This window comes from Balearica regulorum, chromosome 4 (assembly GCF_011004875.1).
Source record: "Balearica regulorum gibbericeps isolate bBalReg1 chromosome 4, bBalReg1.pri, whole genome shotgun sequence".
Lineage (NCBI taxonomy): Eukaryota > Metazoa > Chordata > Aves > Gruiformes > Gruidae > Balearica > Balearica regulorum.
In genome coordinates, this window is record NC_046187.1 from 67,452,206 (window position 1) to 67,473,969 (window position 21,764).

Sequence of the window (21,764 nt, forward strand, 5' to 3'; positions counted from 1 at the left end):
ATTGCAATTATTTTTATAAACTGTGCTAAGTTTGCTTTAAAAGCAGATTAGATATAATCTATTTTCACTGACTTTTGCTTCTGCCAGCTGTGGTTAATTTCTATACACTGATTGTGCTATCTTAAAAATCAGGATTTAAACAAATATGAATGGTACATTGGAGAATGTGATCGCCATGAAGCAGAAAAGGCACTGTTACAGGAAAACACTGTAAGTACAATTTATCCCAAAATCTGGGGTGTAAACTCTCAGAGAAGACATCTGTAAACTGTCCACGATGGCTTACAAGTTTTGTTGTAAACTAACCATACAATCCATAATTTAAATCTGCATCATACAGGATGAGACATTCTTGGTTAGAGACTGTTCAAAGAAATCAAATTCCGAACCGTATGTTTTGGTTGTCTATTATGGAAGAAGAGTATACAACATTAAAGTACGTTTTCTGAAAGAGAGCCAACAATATGCACTGGGAACAGGGCTCAGAGGAGATGATGTAAGTAAAATCCCATCTAATGTTATCATCTATTGCTTTTATGTGGCACTTCACAAATTCTTAATACTAGAGATTAGTTACAAACTCTCCCACATAACAAACTTGCTGTTTCATTAAAGTTTCCTTTACAATACTCTCACTTCAAGTATGTATCAAAGTTTAAGCAACTTCAAGATAATAATTTTAAACTGAATTTTACATACCATGCTCAAATTCAGATTTAAATCAATGTGAAAATTTCCTACGTACTTATAATACTTCTACCTACTCCAAGTAACACCTGCAAAGTAAAAGGGAAAAGTCCTCCCTTTACACGTATACATACTATTTTAGCATATTTTTAAACTTTTGTACTATAAGCAGATATGTTAAAATATATACAACTCCACATATCTGACAGCATGGCCTCTTGCTGTTATTGCTGCATAATATCTCTCATACAGTGAAAAGAGAATTAATTCCCTTTTTTTTTAAAAAAAAAAAAAGAGAGAGAAAATAGGAAAAAAGTTGTCATGGATATTCAGAAGCCATTTAATCATGTGGGTCCCCATCAATCAATCTTTCAGATATGGTAAATTTCAAGTAGAAAATCCCTTTAGATTAGCAATACTTTTTTACATAATTAAATTCCATTATATTCATGATAACTCTAATTCTTATTCTACCTATATGGATAAATAACAAATACTGTATCTGCATGTCTTTCACACAACCAAAAAAAAAAAAAAAAAGTTAAAAACAGTCATCTCTAAAGATATGATACTTGGAAAAAAAAAAAAAACAAACCCAAAGAACAAAGAATGCTCAGCTGCACAGCAAAAAAAGCAAAGCACCAACCTATTATGTGGGTTATTAGCTATGTAAACAACAGGTAGAAATCCAACTAAGGTAAAGCAGCAAAGCCTCTGTAGCTGAATCTTCAATTATGTCCTTTTCATGTGTGTCAATACTTTCAAAACTTATCTTTTCTATAGACAGATTTAAAAAAACTGAAATCAAAACTGAGCCAAGCTAACTTCAGAAATTTGGCAAGTCCAAGATTTACATTTGAATTCTTATTAGAAAATGTGGGATAGGATTCATGAGCTTTCAGAGATGAGGGGAAAGGTTTACTGGCAAGTTGTTCTTCGGGAACACTGGTTTAATAATGAGGAAAAAAAATATGCTTCATTGTTCAAGCACACTGAAACAGTTTGGGAAGCAGAAGGGTAGAACAAATCGAGAACTGTACTGCAGGTACCATCATCCTGGCATTGCTGGAGTGAACCATCAGTCTTATGTAAAACACTGGCTGTATTTCTGAACTGAACCTCCCAGATCATTTCCTAGTTTTAGTATGATTTAGGAGAAAGCAAATTCTGTGGTTCTCACATTGTTTAGTCTTCCTGTAATGGCCCTGATAAAAAAAAGACTCAGAGTAGAAACAATGACTGAAAAAAAATTAAATGGAACTGAAATATAGTACACTACAGGATAATGTAGTATCTGCATGGTACACTACAGAATAAAGACATAAAACTTAATTTTCATCATTTTAACAGAGTTAACAATTAAGGCAACTAGAAAATTACCTGAACAATACATAAACTATCTGAACAATTTTTACTGAACTAAAAGGAAGGAGAATACAATACCTCCCATCTCAGGAAACACCAAAATACACGACTTTGTTGTTTGTTCCAACTTGTGCAGAGAAAGTACATTTCTTAAACAGTGGGTCTGGACTGACAACACTGAAATTAGAATGTTACAATTCCAGAATAAGGATTTCAAGCACCTAGTTAACGTTCAACAGTGTATCTGAGACTTGGCTCTACCAGGCCAAATCTGTAATGACATGTTACCTTAAGCCTTCTTTTTTGAGTATTGTTTCTCTTGAATTCAGAAACCCTCCCATAGATCAACTACAACAGAAAAAAATCAGAATTGTTTTGCTAGTCAGCTATGTGTAGTACCAGGGAGCCACAGAGATGACAGCCTCCCACTTCTATGCAGCAGATGTGAAAATAAAATTAACACCAGACGGCGCAAGAAGCACATGTGCAATAATGAATGATCAATGGCACCAACCTTGATCAGCAAAGCTACAACCATCTCAGAACATTTTTGGGGAATCCTTTCAGACTGCCTTCTTGAAAACAGTTATCTCAATTTCTGCAGCTCGCTCTAGGTTCTTATCTCAGGAGGGTGAAAACAATTTGTAAGGCTGTGAATTACAGCCAAATTGCTGCCTATAATTTTCCAATGCCTGTTAAAGTGCTTTCCAGAGCGCTCTGCATTGTCCCTCTGCAGGGAAACCCATTGTTACACCACATTTTGCAGTATGCAATAGAGACAGACCAGCAGCTTTATCTAGATTAGCTTAATATTCCCTCTTCACCTGCTAAAAAGAAAGAAACCTAAACAACAACAAACAGGTGCAGACCTATTATATTTCTCCCCAGTTGTTCATTTTATTCAAAGGCTTAGTCTTACTGATTTTTCTGCAGGATGTTTTCACTTTTGGATTAGTCTACTTCCATCCATTAAAAGCTTGGTTTTTCTTACACATCATTATTCAAAGTTTTCCCTATCCTATTGCAACTTTTGAACTTTCATATACAGTTTACAAGGTGTTAACATTTTGTATGATCAAAAGATTTTTGATTAGCAATTTTTAAGTTTATTTAATTCAACTTTCATGAATGCAACGTTAGCTCTCATACAGTCTTATAAGCCTGTAAGGGGGGGGAAAGGTGTTGATCATCAGATTTCTGGTTATTTTTTAAAACTGTTACTTCTACGTCAATATGATGGTGATCAATAGCAAATAACTGAAGTCTCAGGCAGCTAAATTAGCATCAAGTTGGAATATAATGAATACAAGCAGAGAAAAGAAAAAAAAAAAAAAACAAGCCACTAACTCTGTTAGCAGAGCTGTATCTTTTGCTAGCAATTTAGCCACAGATGTTCACATCTACATACATATTTCATATATTATACTGAGCTCACACAAAACTATAAAGACCAGATCCCCAAATGGGACATAAGGGGAATTTAGCCATTTACATCCAAAATTGGTGTCCTGGGCACCCTTTACTCGGCTGTTGCCTTCCCCCACTCCAGTCAGTTTTCAATACTGAAGATCCACAGATACCTGTAATGCTGCTTTTCACATACACAGTTCTGACAAAGGTAAGTCAGTCAAAACCTGCTCACATTTGAAGCTGATGACAATACAAAAAATAAGTATTTTTCTTACCTCCTTTGCAAAACTAGATCTGCCACACACAAAATACATGGTTTTACCATGTCTGAAGCATCAGACTCAGCTTGCAATGCAATAACTAAAAATCAAAGGCAGAAGTAGGCTCCTCAAACTCAGTGCCCGTTTTACACAGAAGCTTAGAGCATGGCCCAACACATTATCTCTGGATCTCACTGTTCTGGCCACAGATGTTTTCTCCATCCTTACCACTTCCTATCAGCATTTGCAGCTACCTTTCATTTTCAAACCATTGCCCACGCAAGTCACATCCATTCAACTCAGTTCATTTCAAAGTGAGTCAAATGGATCAGCTTCAACTACCTTCATCAGCCATTGAACTGGCCTGACTCATTAGAGTAGACGAGGAAGCACTTCCACAATGTCTTCCGCTGACAGTGTTGTGTCAAAAGTTACCACCAGGAAAATGGGCAGAGTCCGCACCAGTCAGGGGATGCTACTACTTTCAACCTAGAGAGATGTTTACAAGCTAAACATGTTGTCCACAGCTTGACTGACAGCTCAAGGGCAAACTCTTATTCAGGATGTGCGATGTAGTCCAGAGTCCTACCCTCATCCCAATGCAATTCAAAGCTACACCTTTCATGAGCAATCCTTGGGACCCTATTCCTACCTCTCCAGAACAGCCTGGAGATCAGCAGACAGGACATTTCCAAAACAGCAGAGATCGCTTTGAGTCTCTTCAGACAGTGAAGAGAAATGAACAGTCCTGCAGTACTGAATTTTCTTCATGTCTTTAGGTGTCTTTACGCCTAACAAAGTGTGGGTTTCCATTAAAAGTGCCAAGGACATAAAGTTCTTGACCATCAGCGCTCATCAGTATGATGTCTTCATGTTCTAGCAGCCATGAAGAGACTCAGAGGTTAATATTTTAAACCCTACTAACTCAAGAAAGAGTACAGGACGAAATAAAATAGGAAAAAAAAAGATCTAAGTAACAGCTAAGATGTTTCTTCCTCATTACCAAAAAGCTACAGCTTAAAGATGCAGTGATGAATAATGTGGCATTAGCAAAGCGAGGCAAAGTTAAATTTCCAAAGTATATGAACAATTACAGTAAGACTCTCTTAACTTTCCAACCAACAAAAAATAGAAAAAGGACTGGTGCTGATAAATAATAAATTTAGAATTAAAAATGTTAGGGTTACTTAGGTATGCCATGAAATACAAACCATTCTTGCCAAGATTTCTAGTAGCAAGTGATCTTGAACATAAGGCAAAGACAAAACAGCAAAACGGAACAAATATATGTAAGTAAAAGTTATCGGAACAAAACTAAAAAATTACCATGCTGGTTTTGAGATCAAATAGTTTTCATCTTAAAATAATACAGGAACACTTACATCAAATCAGATTTAATCAGATTCTCTTGTTATAAATTAGGTGTGGATCAGGTGGAGATGACAGACACTACCATGACATACCATCATGTATGCAACGAATGCCCATGCTTACAGTGAATGTGATGTAATATAGATACAGAATAAGTATTAATGTCACAGTAAGCTTGCATTACTGTGTACAGTTCTAGTGACTTAATACCAATGAGTCCAAAGAATAGCTCAAGAGGAGAAACAGTAGTGTGATGATGGCTTAATGATATGATGAGAGGTTACAAGTTACACACTGGGAAAAGAACTATTTAAACTGAAGGATTGTTAACTGTTGGAATGGCAGGATTGAGACTCCCACCAGGACGGATGAGGATAAATACCTTGCATAGCTTTCTGTTGCTGTTTGATCAGGAATCTTGAAGCACACCTTTGTCATTTTAGGAACAGGCTTTGAGGATGTCATTGTTTTGAACACCAGAGAACACGATTAAAACCCTGCTGAGACCCTTCTTGTTCGATATTTTAAAGGGACTTTATAGCAACTTTCTCAGTAAACCGAATGGGAAAATAAAAGGTACATTTAAAAAGATACAAGGAAACTTGCAGTGTAAAGTATCATGTACTGCTAATTAAGTGTAACTTTTGACAGGGTAAAGTTAGTAATGATTTATAGTTGCTTCATCTTTCAAAATCTATCATCGCAAACTTCTACAGGTGATTCTGCATTCTCAGGGCTAAGACAGACTCCCCTGGTGCCCTAAGCAGCCAGCTGCTTTCTCCTACACAAGACAGAGACACACAAAGGAAATAGGATTACAATCTGGTGCTTTTCTTTTTCTGATTGCTTCCATATAATCTAATCTAATTCTATGCAAAATATTACCTATTTCTAATACTGTCATTTGCAAGTCTTTTAATGTTATAGATAAAACCATCTAGCAATTTCATCTTCAGTCACTAATTACAGTTTTTCTTTTTTCCCCAGAAATTTAATTCTGTGAAAGAGATCATTGACTTCCACAAATATGTTCCCATCACACTTATTGACGGCAAGGATAGATCAGGAATCCAGAGAGAACAATGCTACCTTACATATCCATTCAAGTCCTACAAAAGATGTTTTCCGCCTTAATGTCACTGATTTGTTTGTATAAATAGAACAATTATTTAAATGCCTCAAAAATCAGATTAGCCTTTGAGTGAGGAGGTCTTCCTAATATTATGAAGCATTCTAAACGCTCCACTAAAAAACTTTTCTCCAAGTGAGAACACAGATCTACTCCATTTTTTGATTTTTGTGATTTAACTTTGAGGATACAGGTGAAGTATATGGTATTGTATTAATTCACAGAAAAGTTTTAAGAGATATCTTGACAATGATTGAGCAATTTGCTCATCTTGCACTCTACCCTCTAACCCAAGACAAAAACCAAACTCAACCTTGCTTATCTAAACATCACTGAAGCTCAGTTAGTAGCAAAACCTAATAAAGTATACTACAGTCATATAAAAAAAATTCTTGCTTTTAAAAGTACACGTGAAATGTTATTTAACTAAGTACTCACTGTTTAACAACTTCATCTGGTGTGCATATGTTTGTACAATAGCAAGCTGTGCTCAGCAGCCACTGAAGTCAGTGGGTGTCAGCTCATGCTCATAGGTTTTGGAGAAGATTATAAAGCTAGCTTTAATCATGTAAATTCTAATACTTACCTAACAGTTATTCTTTAGCTTACGTAGAAGATACTTGTATTCCATATCTGAGCCTTCAAACACTTAAGATAGTAGGACCATTATGCAAACAGTCCCTTTGAATTGACACCATGTGCAAATACAGAGATAAAAATCATCAGTAGGAACAGCAGATGTGCTTCATTCTCAGCAAGAAAACATGTTCCGGTGTTTATCAAAGATCACAAGAAGATATTTTTTCAGCAAAAAAATATGGTAATATTTATTCATGTAATTTGAGTTTTGGAAGGCTTAACTGAATTCGTTATAAATATGAAAGGCAAACTTCAGTATTTTTCTGCAAAGCATCCATAATCTTCCTTTCTAAGCACAATCAGAAGTTTGAGTAGGTAACTGGGATATACCAAGAAAGCAACCTCAGTTACTTTATCCTTACAGAATAGGAACAAGAATAAAAACATTCAAGCCCAAAACACAACATTCCAACACGATTTATGATGTGGCACAAACTAGCTCTATAAAAAAATTTAGCGGTTGGTTGTTATTTCCTTGCAGCCTTTATTTCTCAATGCTGCATCAAAATGCAAGAGAACATTCATTGTAATTATTTCTTTCAAACCACTGAGACTGTTAAACCTGAAGGAAATTTTTCTGACATGACATTATCTAGTAACACAAATGAAAATTAACAAAGCAGAAGCTGCTAAGCAGAGTTTGGCAGTGCTCATAAAAAAGAAAAGAGGCATGATGTAATTGGCTTTAAGAGTTTCATAGCCACCATACAATTTAACTTACACAAGGTTTTCATGTTAAAAGAAAAAAAATTTCTAAATTAAACCCATGAAAACATACAGCTTAACAATTTAGATAGCAGATAGCAGCAGGGACATACAAAGTTTTGCAGATGTTTACTAGAACAGTAAACTTGCTTACAAAGACAAGCATTACTAGTCTACTTAAACCACCCAGAGTTTATAAAGCTGAGCAGCAACACTTCCATCTCCCCCTCTAGTACAAATTTCATGAGGAATGTTCTAATTTTGCCAGTAACAACTCTGACGAAGCAAATTCAAAACTATTTATTTAGTAGCTTCTACAGAAACAAAATTAATTCAAACAGTAACCTGGACTGAAGAGGTTAAAACAAAGGAGGGATTTTAACCATGTTTTTTCCTTATGTTAATAATTTCAACATTCACTGTATGTGAGACGCCAGAATTTTAAAATGGAAGCTATTTTCACAATTGAAAATGCAAATAGTACTGTTAGGTTTGGCATCAAAGTATATGAAGTGAAAAAATCCCCTCTAGTGTACCCATCTAAAAAAATATAATTCCATTTGAATACAAAATGAGAACTGTCATTTCATTATTATGAAAACAGACAAAAGGAAGTTTGTTCTGTGGAATAGGTCAGTCTGATACAAATGATACAAAAATTTTCCATGTGTACTAATGAAAAAGATCTGACAAAGCACCAACTATCTGAAGCATTTTAACACTGTATTGCAAAATAATGGGAAAGCAATGTTTTAACTGGTTTTGAAAATAAGCTTCAGTCAGATGTAGTTTTAAAATATTTACATTTCAATGCAGATATGATACATACTTTATCAAAACAATGTATAATCTGCTGGAATATGTAAAAAAATATTCCCAGCTTAAACTATTTATAAAAACGCACCAACAGTGAAAAGAGCTAGGGACTACCAGTCTTTCAAGAGTTATCCCAGTTCAAACATAGAACACACATCCAGCATTAGAGTCAGTATTGATTTTCTTATCTGTAAAAATGTGATTTTAATTGTAAATATGTGCTTCAATATAGTTCATTCTATATGATTTTAAAATTATTTAAAATTGACAAGGCGAAGAAAAACATTTGTTGTTCATGTACAGAAACATTAGACTTCAGTATCATCCATCCCTCTTCTTCACTAAAAACTTGAAATTTGGCCCTGATTTAGGAAAGTGTTTAAGTAATTGAGCAATGTTTACATTGCACTGAAGTCAGCAGATACACATAAGACATATATATGTAACTAGGCACATGCTTGTATGAATTGAGGCCTACAAAAAAAATATATATTCTAACATCTAAATCCTTACGATTAAGAAGGATGAAAGATTGCACTGAAAATCTGGTTCAACACTGTCAATGTAAGAGCTGTGCAACATGGTTTTCCATTTTGAAAAGTCTTCATCTTCAGCAAGTTCCTCCTGTAAATATGCATTAACTCACTGACTAGAGTTCTAACCAAATGCCCAATTCTGCAAATGCATTTCTATCAGGTTACACACACATGGTGGTAGAGGGTTTTTGTTTGGCTATTACTTCCTTAGATTTCAGAACAGCCTTGAGACCACAAAGAGAAAAGCCCCTCCTACTGGTCCAAGCCTGATGATAGCTCTGTCTCTGCCTGCTCAGAAGAAAGATGGTACAGAAAGCTGACAGTGTTCTGGTTTCTTTCTCACACCTACACGATACAGGCTAGGTAAAGACTAAGTACTAAACAAAATTAAACTTTTTAGTGCTATCTGATCTAGTGGGAGTAACTCTGATCCCATAGATTCTTCATTTACACCCTTGTATTTCCTCTGAAGTCAGCAGAAGTAGTTTTTTTTTTTTTTTTTTTTTTTTAGTTTCACTGAAAGAGAGTACTTGCATTTAAGTCCTACTTTTTATGTGTGGTGCTTAATTTGCCACCAAAACCTGTGATACACACTTGCTGCCCACAGAGGATCAAAGGTGCTTTTCAGCACTTTTTTTTTTTTCCAAAGGTGCTCAATCTCTGAAACACTATACTGTAACAAAGCAAACCAAACCCTGTTAAATTTACAGATCTCATCTCTAAGATTTTAATCCATACAGACCTAGCACAGCACAGATTCCCAGCACAGAGAATGGTAACTAGAAAGATGCTTGCATAGCAAATATTTTTCAAATTTCTCCTATGGAACAGATGAAGTTGACCTCCAACACAAATTTCAAACATGAGAGTGCAAAGTAGTGCTTAATCCTCACTATCAGCTTCTCCATATCTCTGTAACTCTGCTCTCCTCTCCCACTTTGCTAACAGTGGCGACCTTTTGGCAAAATAAAAGTTAGTTCAATCTTACTTTCCAGGTAAGTTAGTGGCACTCATTAAAAATAAGCAGGAACACCCTCCCCCTGCCCAGTCTCTCAATTAATGCTTTTTTGCTGGAAAAGAAAGAACATCCCAACCCTTGGTTGCCTCTATCAAGTGCCTCTGTCCATGACTTATCCATTCTTCTTGGTCCATATATACTCGTCCACAAAACCAACATTTAAACATACACTGAAGTGTTTCAGATGGTGAAGTTTCCACCACCTGGTAGTTGTTTTTATTGGTCTTTTTAAGTTTCATTTTTAGCATACTCTGCTTTTTTGCTTGGTTTCCTGTCTCAACATTTTGAAGAGTAAGACGCTTTCGATAACGTTTGACACCAAGACAACTACTTGTCCTTTCTGATAGAACTACTTTCAGAACTTGACCTTTATATTTGTTGATAGTCTTCATGACATTGATTATCTCTGGCGAGTCAACATCAGGATGGTTTAGTACCACAACTGGCTGGTTACGACGAGGGCATTTTATCAACTGATTCATTCGCAGAGGGACAAGCCGAAGACGTCTTGCTGTCAACAGATACGACATGTCAGAACTTGAACTGGTTTCCGACTGAGTTCTCGTCTTCCTCTTAGGAAGTTCCCTGAAGCTTGCTTGTTTCACCTTGTTTTTGGAACCTAGGTGACTTTTTGAATAGGGTTTGCTTTGCTTACTCACATCACTGGTTTTCTGAAATGGGACACCAGTTTGTTTGCTATTATTTTTAACACTTGCCTCTCGCTTTGGTCTTTGCCTGAGTGATACACTTTGGGACTGAGCATTCAGTTCACTCTGATTACGTAAACATGGCAAATTACTGCTAAGAGTCTCAGAAACACTGACAGGAACTGGACGAGGCAGAAACATTTCATTGCAATACACAGAAGGAGCTGATGTTTCACTCCTGTTTTCTATGCCATTTGATTTTTGACTGCTAGCAGCATTCAGCACTCTCAGCATTGTCCCTTTGGGGATAAACACTGGAGTAGCAACATGGGAATTTTTAGTTACCCTGCTTTTAGATGTTCTTGCAAATGTAAGCAACTGATCATTACTGTGTTCTTCACTACTAATCACACTGCTTCCACCATGCACTTGAGACAAAGATGCACACTGTTCCACTTCAGTGGCAGGAACAACTCTCTGAGAGTTAGCTGAATTTTCTTGAGGGAAAAGCACCTTTTTAGTAGAAGCTTGACATCTCAGAGGCATGGATTTGATGTTAGATTCAGCAGCAGACATGAGCTGAGCAATCTTTCTACACAGCAATGTTGCAGACTTCTTATTGCATGTTGTGTCATCCCATCTGACACCCTCTGGAACATTTTCAGCCCCAGAGCTAAGAGAAAATACAGATGAAATAACAGGTCCCTCAAAAGGGTTGTCTTTATTTTCCATTGTCTGTAGTTCTAATGATTCCAGAAGAAGACTGTTCTTCTGACTTATGGTTTCAGGTCTCTTTACTTTACTAAAGCCAAAAGTCATGTCCTCACAAGGTGGAGTTTTAGTGATATTAAACTTTTTTCCTGCTTCAGAAGGTGTAACAGAGTTTTTATCAAAACCCTTACCAGCTAAATGTGTTTCTGTAGAGCTGACTGGCAGACTCCTATATTCTCTGTCATCCCTCTTTAGAGGCAATGCATCCTTTTGTTTATGGACTGCAGAAGAGGAATTTTTTCCCTCCTGAGTGGCCTTTACTGAAGTGTTCTTGGAATTTTTCTCTTCAGAAACAGCAGCATATTTTGGAGGAGGCATATCCGCACCTTCTTCGTAACAATACGAGTCATAATGTAAGTTATTTTTTCCATCTACTTCCCACCTTGAGGACTTAAGATCACTTTTTTTTTCAGTACTATTCATCACCAAAGACGGAGAACAAAGTTCTATAACACCCGAATGGACATCAATACCTTTCACCAAATGGAAGCAGAATTTTGATGCATCTTCCCTCTGTATAGATACAGAGTTACAGTCTAAGACTTGAGAACCAGAAAAACAAAGACATTCAGAATTCTTGTCATATGTACTATCCAAATTAAGCTGGTTACTAACACTGGATAATTTGTCTACATTCACTTCCATGGTTAGTAACTCATTTTGAGATACAGATTTTTTTTTTCCTTCTGCAGATCGTTCTATACCTTGATTTTCAAGTTCCTCTTCAGCACCATTCACAGGTTTGTAAGTTGCTTCTTTCATAGGAATTAGTTTAAGGACCAGCTGTTGTGCTCCATTCACTATCTTAATCTCTACTACCTGAGCTAAACAGTTAGAAGGAACTACAAGTTCAGATGGTGCAATTACTGTTAAAGGCATCCCAGGTTGTAAAGGCTCTGTTTTTGGAGAATAAACCTCAACTTCAACACTCTGATTCTCACACACACTTATTTCAGATGGCTCCAATGTGGTTTTACCTTGGACTGATGCTGTGTTTACGCTACAGTCTACATTGTGAGACAAACAGACTGGTTTAGTTACTTTATGTGGAATCTCACAAACGATATTTGAAGATGAATTTGAAAGGTCATTCTGAAAAGGACTGTTACTGTATGTCTGCTTTTCAAAGAAAGTGCTTTGACTCAGCTTCTTTTGCTTGTGGTTTATGATAGTATTTGACAGCCGTTTTGTGGGTGTTTCATGTACTCTTCTTGTATGTTTTACTATATAGTCATGTCTAACAGCACCATATTCACAGTACTCACACTGATAAGGAAAAGTTCCGGTGTGTTTCACCAAATGCCTCTGGAATTCTCCTTTGGTGTAGGACACGTAACTACAGTGGGAACAGATAAATTTAATTTCTTCATGTTGACCTACGTGCTTTTTATACTGCAAAGGATCCTTTGTTGAAAATCTACATTTATCACAGTAGTATTTACCTGGCAGAAAGTTTTTAACTTTAAATGTTTTCTGGGTTTTACTTGGGGATTTTTTTTCACGTTTTTTGACATCTACACTATTCACGCACTCAGGAACAAAATGGAAAGCTGGTGGTGTAATATGACTGCACTTGTTGCAGATGAAATTTTTGTCTTCAGTCCACCCAAGCTTCTTATGCTTTTCTGTATCTTGCATTAAAATTTTCTGAACACTTCTGCATTTTATACAGCTTATCAGTGACAACTTATTATTCTCAGCCTCAGTCCCTTGATAACACAAGTTTTGATCATCATTCCCTTTTGATGGATTTGTTTTATCCTCAGAAGATTGCTTTGGGGATGTAGTCAAGGAATCATTTTTATCACTAACTTGGCCGGGGTACAATCTTGGTAAAATTTCCCTCATTTTTTTTAACTGCATTTCAGAAGACGTGACTCTGCACCACTTTTGTCAAACACAGCAGCAACAGACAGAAAGTTTTCTTGATATTAGTCTTGTGTATGCTGCTTGTCAATCATTCAGGCCAACAATCTGCAGAATACACACTTTGGAAGAAACGGTGCTCAAGGAACTGCATCCATATTATATTCCACGTTCTTTATTTTATTCAATCAACTTGCAGCACTAAAGAATAAAAAGCAGAATATTCAAGTCAGTTACAATACACTGATCATTGAAATACAATGAACTAATATTTGAACTATTAGTGGATTACAGCTAAATTAGAGAGTGCAAGTCTACTGTTAATATACCACATTGTATTCTGTACATACAACCACTAATTCTAAGCAAAACATACCCAATCAAATAATCCTTTAATGTTTGTTCATATTCAAAATGTTGGTAAATTCATAAAAGTATCTGCTATGCATCAAAACCTAGAGTTCATGTTATTTCTTGCATGTCATGAAAAATTTTACATTTAAGAAATGTATCTATAAGCCTAACAAGACAGACACTGCAGGTGCCACTCATTTGTGAATCCCACCAGGAAAAAGGACAGTGAGTACAATGGCCAGAAGAAACATGCAACTATGAGTTTGTTTTTAAATATAAGGATTTTTAAGTTAGCATGGAAATTCCTGAAGTACAGAAGTTCTTTTCTAATCAGTGCCAATATTTTAGATCCAAACAGTCTCAAACACTAATTCATAAACAAAGTATGATTCGTACTTCACACGCTCTAAAAGTAATGAAGTCAAAACAATCTACGGCTGCAAAATTAATTACTTTTACTTCTATTAATATCACAGTGTAATCACTTCTATATATGTGGTCAAGCACATAAATAATTCACTCCATTCTGATAATACAGAATGTGTCAAGCAAAATAAACAATGCAATGGAAGGCAGAGGAAGAACAGTAATATCAGTGTAAAATCACCACATTAATTTGTGCGGCATATTTGGCCCCACAGGTTCCAGCAGTCTTAGTGTCTCTTTTCTATATTTAACATGAATAAGATCTCAGTCTTGGCAAAAGTTTAAAGGCTATGAGACCACTGTTATTTGGAAAAAACAACTAAATTAGCCTTGAGACACACACAAAACAAGATAAAGGCCAAAGCTAACAGCAAGTAAAATCTACTCAGCATCTTCCTTATTCAAACATTCTTACTTACAGACACACTGTTGCACAGACCTGCATCCACGTACAGAACTTATCTCATGAGGTTATTTCTAGATTTCTTTAGATTTCAATACATCCAACTGCTTCCTCTCCAAGTCGATCTACAGAGAGCAGGGCCTGATTTGCGCACCAAAAGAAAAGCGCTGAGATCACCTAAGTAGCATCCTATTACAATAATCCTACATGAATGAGGAAAACTTTACACTATGGTACGTCTCCACAATAGCTTGACAGAAGCAAGCATCTGATCCAGAAAGTTTTTCTTGCATCTACCTGTGCTCCATCTGCCAATATCCTAATTGTTATAGGAATGCTGCCCTAAAGATAGGTCTCTACAAAGAGTAAGTATATTGATGTAACCTCAAACAAGGGTAAAATTAAGTTAGAAAACTGGTTAGGGAAAACACAGTGGACTTTTCACTCTTTAGCATATGGACGGCTGTACACCTGTGAAGACTCCTCAGTAGGTAATAATCTCATCTCATTGCAATGCAGACAACTGTACATCCCTATGTGAAAAATCTTTATATCCTGGTGTGAAAAACAAATTAATGGCAACCTCCCAGTAAGAAGGAAAGTATACGTGACTACTGTATCATGATCTGAAGATATTTTTTTTTAAGCAATTCTAGTGTTGGTAACATTATGCCCTCTATTATCCAGATTCTAAAGAGGAAAGAAAACCAAGTATTTCTGGTATTCTCAGATGGACAATTCTTGTCCTGCTAATATCACTTGTTAGACTTAAGATGAATCTTGTCGACACAGAAGCGCGATGGCAGGCCTATGTTCAGGAGATCCACTGTTTTGTTTCAGGAGAAAGGTAATAAGGTATCTTTCAAAGCTCAAGATCCAGACCAAAGATCACAGAATCATAAAATGGTTTGGGTTGGAAGGGACCTTAAAGATCATTTAGTTCCCTAGATGCTTCGAAGATTTCTATACAGCGTTTACAAAGAACTAAAATTGCATTTGAAAGGAAAGGGTGAAATTAGATCAGTATTTGCCTTTTTCTGCTGTTAACAGCTATCCATTGATCCACTGAAACTGCACTCCATGTGAACTGATCAAAAAATAAGCATAGACCACTTTATGCCATCAACGTCCTTGACGACAAAAAAAAAAAGTATTAAAGACATGGAGAATTCTCTTATATTTTTTAACACTGTCCCTTACGGGACACCATGCAAAAGGATCCATCACTTTTAAAAAGCAAGAAAGCACAAGAAACAGTGAAACACTTTAAGAACAATTCAATTTACCAGACAGATCTGTGTTGCTCAGTGCAAAAGGACACTAGAAAAAATTAATAGAGGTAATTCAAAGAACAGGCTAGTAATCCTTCTAAACTTTCCTAATTCAAATAGCTTTGTATATGATAGCGAAAACAAACACGTATATAATCGCAAAACCAAGCTTTCGTTCAGACCTGTGACAAATAGCATGTAGCTAGAATCCAGGTTTTGAATGTTGTTGGAATTACTGCAACTGCATTTCAGACATGTGGTGGATAGATCCCAGACAGCAGCCAAGCAGCCACACAGCTGCTGCTGGCTCCTCACCCCTCCCTGAGTAGAAGGGGAGTGAACTGGAGAAAAGGAGCAAAGCTTACGGGTGGGGACAAAGGCGGTTTAATAGGCGAAGGAAAGAGACAAAGAGGGGACACAAGGGAAACCACTCGCCACTTTCCACAAGCAGACTGATGCTTGGCCAGTCTCCAAGCAAGAACCACCTTGGAAGCCAACTGCTCTCTTGCCTTCTTCCCATTTTCATTGCTGAGCATGACGTTATATGGTATGTACTATCCCCTTGACCAATTCTGGTCAGCTGTCCCAGCAGTGTGCCCTCCCAATCTCTTGCACACCCCACGCTTACTCACTGCAATGGAGGCGGGGAGGGGCGGGGAAGAACACTTTGGCATCTGCAAACACTGTTCAGCAACAGGCAAAACACTGATGTGTTATCAACGCTATTTTAGCCACAGATCCAAAACACAGCACTTCACAGGCTGCTAGGAAGAAATTGAACTCCATCCCAGCCAGATCCAGTCCAAGATGAAAAAGAACTGAATAACCAGGTGCTGCTGAAATGACACCGCTGTATCTCGCTAGCTATTTTTTCCACCAATCTTTCCTGAACACGAATACTTAACAAGAGAAGTTTTGATGCAAATAGTTTATCATTATTTTGGATAAAACAAGCCCACAAGTACATTGTAATTTCATTCTTGTATTTTAAAAAAAAAAATGCTTTTTTCAGTTACTTCAGAAAAGTTAGACTATCAATGTACACTGACAGGCAGTGCAATAGAGCATCCATTCAGTCCATACCAGCAGGGAGGGGGAAATTTCCCTGAAGATTTGTTTTGATATTTAAAGGGTTAGCAGAGACATACTTCAGAAGATTTAATTAAAAGATACATACCCAATTTTTCAAGTTACAGTCAAATGCAATGCACACAGACCAATCCAAAGATATTAAAGAAGACCTGAAAGTCTACATGGAGTCTGAATGACAAACACAAGAACAGTATAGATGAAGAATGGAGCAAGAGACACCAGGAGTGTTAAAATCAATTCCAGTCACACTCTTTACAGGAATGGATTCAGAAAAAGTTTATGAAAATACTTTTAAATACAATAAGGTACCTGAATGAGGAGAAATTTTTAAAAAAATTTAGAGGCCTTAGTAGTTTTGAAAAAAATTGGAAGCAAAAACTGAAGAGCCATGCAGAAAAAGGACAACAGAAGGAAGATAAACCAAACGTTCTCATTCACTCCTACCAAACACCTGCAATTCAGTGACATTAAAGAGTAGGGCATTTAATAAAAGGAAATATTTCTGCCTGTCACACCACTAGCATATCTTGGACCCCACTGCTGAAGACAGAGAGATCAATAGATCCGTGGGAGTCAAAAGGCATTCCAAACAGTGGATATCACATTTACATAAAGGTTAAAAAAAAAAAAATTAAAAACAAACAAACAAAAAAAAAACCCAAACAAAAAAAACAGGAAGAAACATCCTCTGCAGCCTGACTATGCCAAACTCATCCAGTACAAGGTTTTTTGCACTGCAGTAGATTACAAACCACTGATGTGGCCACTGTCAAGACTGGAATTGCCAGTGTATACCCATTATCCCTGAAATTTTAATTTACTTCAAATATATTAATACTTTGTTGAATATTTTTCTTTGAAATTATTATTTTCCAGTGTTTCAGTTCCCTTTTCCTTCTCAAATTACACGCTATCAACAAAATGGGTGTGACAAGCAGCATGTGTTTATCTTACATGATCAAATAAATAAGACCTTACTTCAAGAAGGCACACATCTCACACACTACATTCACAGACCGCATCTAACAATCAAAGCTTGCTTTGGTATTGAAAAGCCCATATAAGTCATCTCCTAAGACAAAAGTTTAAACAGAACTGGAAGGCACTGCGCATCACTGTATCAGGAAGACACAGTATGTAAAATCTGAGTCTCTGTGAAAAATTAAAATCTCTTTGTAAGCTTAAAATTATCGTCTGTATTTTACAGTTAAATATATGCCATATACCATCCATTTAACATCAAGTGACTTTCTCTGTTAAGCAGAGTTAACTGCTCTACTGATCACACCACACAGCCGCAATTATCAGTCATTAATTTTAGGCCTAATGACTGCGAGAGATCCAAAGTGCTTCACTCAAGTATAACACATTGTAATAATTAAAATAACTTATTTTGTATTAAAAACAAACTATTCAAATACACCGAAGAAATTGTATCTACAATTATTTCTTCTTAAAAAGACATTTTGTTTCACAGTAACAGCTAATCACAGTCATAATACTTTTTGTATCTCATATTCACATGAATTTTTTCCATCAACACGAATAAGGAAAGTCAATGCAGAGAATTAAGAAGAGCAAAGACCATGCACCAAGTTTTCAGAGGTTACTTTATTATAATTATACAGTTATTTCACTCTACAGAAAAATTTAATTACATTCAAAATTGTTACTACTTATGATATAAATTTATGCAACATATTGATTAAAAGTACATCACTACTTTTAGAATGCATAAGCAAAAAATTGTCCAATTTATTGATGCATATTGGCATTGTAAGAAGTCAGGTACATATATGGACTATACAGTATTCTACTGAAATGGAGGTCTGCTTCTCTGTGGCTCTAGGACTGAAGTCTAGCTTTATTTGTATCTGAAACATAAACATTTCTGCCATATTATTCAATTGCTTGGTGGCCTTCTTGCGATAAGCTAAGCAAGGTATTCTCAAATAAGTACTGGATCAAAAGTAGTATTTTAGACAGTGCTCAGAGATGTTTATACAGTTGATTATCATCACACGTATGATCAACTTTTAAATGTATGCACGTTTCATCATTTCACACAATTTATACCCTTTTTTAAAATCTCTCTGTATATCCAAAGCATACTGACTACTATTTAGCATTACCTTACTCTAAGCTTTAAGGCCTGTAAGCAATAAAGCAAGGAAGTATGGCACTGAAGAAAATGGGAGGGGGGGAGAGTCCCATTAAAAGTACATATCCCTCCGTGCCCAGTTTTCAAAACAGTCATGTAGATGCTAAAATTCATTTCTACAATTTAATTCCTGCTAAATACCTTATCTGTGTGCAAGAAAGGGGCCTTGACTATAACCATTTACCGTAGTAACAATGCAGAACAGAATGCTAGCAAAATCCTGTAAAATACCATTAGTCATCTTAATAATAAAACAGATTTTTTTTCAACTAAAAATCTATTTGAGGACACTTCAGCTACATCTGAATAAACGATCTAGTGTTATCATAGAAGAAATCCAAGTCATTTTATGCATCTAAACTATCTTAAGTGTCCAATGTAATACTTTTTTATGATAGATTCTCTTGCAACAAATTTAATGTAGGATTTAATTAAGCAAATCTTATGCCCTAAGAGAACTCTCTAAATAACAGTTCTTTAAGCAGCACAATTGACATACAAAATACAGGATGTTCTATTTTGCTCAGTAATACAGTTACTAACCCAAAAGCTTCTTTTCTTCAGGAAGCAGACCAAGATGACAAACCTGGACAACAGCTTTACAGTCGAGTCTAAAGCAGCCTGATGGCGTCCACGAGACAGCAGTACCCGCCAGCCCACGCCAAAAAATCCCATTTTCTTGGGCATCCAGCCCACCCAAGCAGAAGTGTTGCCACCTCTCCGGGGAACAGAGGCCTCCCTCGCTCAAGGCCCATCTCCGGAGGTCGAGCACCGCCGCTGCCCGGGCGAAGACGGCCGGGCGGGTGGCAGACCCTCCGCAGGCCGCGCAGACCTCCGCCCGCCGCCGAGGCGGCTCCGCCCGCGCCGGCCCGCAGTGCCGCCGCCGGCCCGCAGGGGGCAGCACCGCGCGGCTCGCCGGGCCGCAGCCCGCGCTCGCCGCCGGGACCCTCCGGCCCCCCCCCCCCCGCCCCCGCACGGGCGGGCGGACTGGCAGGGCGGCGGCGAGCAGCCGACAGCCGCGGCGCTGGGACGGCTGGCACAGGCCGGGGGTGCCTTACCTGGCTCGCAGGAGGACGAGGAGAGAAAAGGGCTGCCTCCCTCAGGGGCAGACCCCGCTAGCCGCCACCGCTCCCCTTGTCTCCGCACAGCACAAGAAACGCGGCGCCGATCCTCATCCTCCCCGACCCACAGCTCCCGCCCTCCCGCTCCGCCCTGAGGTACTTACCCCAGCGAGGGCGAGGACGAGCCCCCCGCCGCCGCTTCAGCACGGCCCCCCGCGCACCGCAGCGACGGAACTGACCTCAGCGGCCGCTGCAGCGCCGCGCCGCCCCATTGGCCAGCGCCGCACCACCGCTCCCGCCGGCGGCGCCGTGTAGAGCTCTACTGAGGTGCCCCGAACGCGGTGGCGCAGGCGCGTTGCGCACCCCGGCCCGGCGGGGAAGGCCCCAGCGTTGAGGTGACGCCTCGAGGAGCGCCGGGCAGCGCAGCCTGCTCCCGTGTGGGAACCTGTCACCCGTGTGGGACCCAGTACTGCGTGGGGAACGCAGTACAGGCATGGGGGAAGAGGCTGGGCTGATGTTGTAACACCTGCAAGATGGCAGGGGAGGGTGTATACGAACGTGCGCCATCGGGTTGCTGCCAGCTGGTCATTCCTCAGGGATTCTGACAGCACAACAGGCTGAAGGAAGAGCTGTTGTTCCCAGTAATCTTTCTACATTCCCCCCCATATCGCTGTGTTTTATTGGTATATGGCATGGGCATACATTTCACAGGGATTGGTCAGTTAAGTAGCATGATGACGTAGTTGCATATTTTCAGGTGCTTCTTATAAAATCCAATTTTGTCTATAAATAGACTGTAGTCAAATATAAAGGGAGAAAAAAGGATTTAAACTGCCAGCATCTTGCCCTGTAAAAGTACCTTTAACATCACTGCAGTATCTAACCACTCTGCTTAAAAAGGAAACCTTATTTAACATAGGGTCCAAAGTGTTCCCAGATGGCATCTTTAAAATGGAGCTTTTTGGTACATGACTCCAAAGTTATACTTTGTTTTGCTGATTGTTCTGTTAGCATGGATTCTGTATGATAAGAGGAACGACAAGTAAGTTATGTCTTTAATCAATTCTGTAGTGGGATGATTAGAAACAGGGCTTGACCTATCCTTACCATTGTCTAGACACGAACACAGATCTTCAGGGATCTTGGATTTTGGGATAGGCTCTTTGGGTCACAAAAAAAGGAAAGGAAAAGCTAAAGTTATCAAGCAGGGAATGTTGGGGGGAAAGAATCCTCTCAACTATGATTATTTTCATTCCAAAATGAGATGTTGCCTGCAGAGTCTGTTACAACTTTTGATCAGCAGTGTACGAAAACAGTTAACAGTGGAGTTTGGAACATTGTAGTTTACTGAACTTTTTTAAAACTTGTGAAGAAGGTCTTCTGGCTGATAGAGTATGTTGGGATTTCTAGAAGGTTTTGGACGAAGGCTGACAAAGAAACTGAGCAATAATGGCAGAAGACCAAATGTCTTGGAATGGATATCTGGTTAAAGATGGAGCACAGGGGGTGGGAGTGAGTGTGCGGTACTTGTAGTATAGAGGTCACTGGTGCACCGCGGTAGCCGCCTGTGCTTGGACCTGCCCAACATACTTACAAGTGATGTGGAGCTGGGCACTCAAGTGACTGCCTTCTGATGATACCAAACTATTCAAGGACTTAAGGACAAAAGCCCACTGAAGATCTGCAGAAGGACCTCATGAGCCTGAATAACTAGGCAGTAAAATGGCAGATTACATTCTGGATAGGTAAAAGTGATGCACGGTGGGGAAGAACATC

General features: G+C 38.2%; 2 protein-coding genes across 6 annotated transcripts in view; one reads left to right on the plus strand and one right to left on the minus strand.

The window, feature by feature from the left end:
• CLNK (cytokine dependent hematopoietic cell linker) overlaps window positions 1-6,227 on the plus strand; it is a 30,217-nt gene extending 23,990 nt beyond the window's left edge. Inside the window, exons 13-15 of the mRNA XM_075752481.1 lie at window positions 133-210; window positions 341-496; window positions 6,081-6,227. Of these exons, the coding sequence (XP_075608596.1) occupies window positions 133-210; window positions 341-496; window positions 6,081-6,227 (381 nt within the window). The remainder of the gene's footprint in view (window positions 1-132; window positions 211-340; window positions 497-6,080) is intronic.
• A 169-nt stretch (window positions 6,228-6,396) lies between these two features.
• ZNF518B (zinc finger protein 518B) lies at window positions 6,397-20,300 on the minus strand. Of its 5 annotated transcripts, none has more exons than XM_075752479.1 (2): window positions 20,228-20,300; window positions 6,397-13,421 (listed from the first exon to the last, which is right to left on the minus strand). In XM_075752479.1, the coding sequence occupies exon 2, from the start codon at window positions 13,215-13,217 to the stop codon at window positions 9,975-9,977; it is 3,243 nt and encodes a 1,080-aa protein (XP_075608594.1). In that variant the 5' UTR covers window positions 13,218-13,421; window positions 20,228-20,300; the 3' UTR covers window positions 6,397-9,974. The 5 variants fall into 5 exon arrangements, with proteins under 5 accessions (XP_075608594.1, XP_075608591.1, XP_075608592.1 ...); XM_075752476.1 differs by having other exon boundaries at window positions 20,153-20,285; XM_075752477.1 differs by lacking the exon at window positions 20,228-20,300 and adding an exon at window positions 19,986-20,117.
• Between the last annotated feature and the right edge of the window lie 1,464 nt (window positions 20,301-21,764).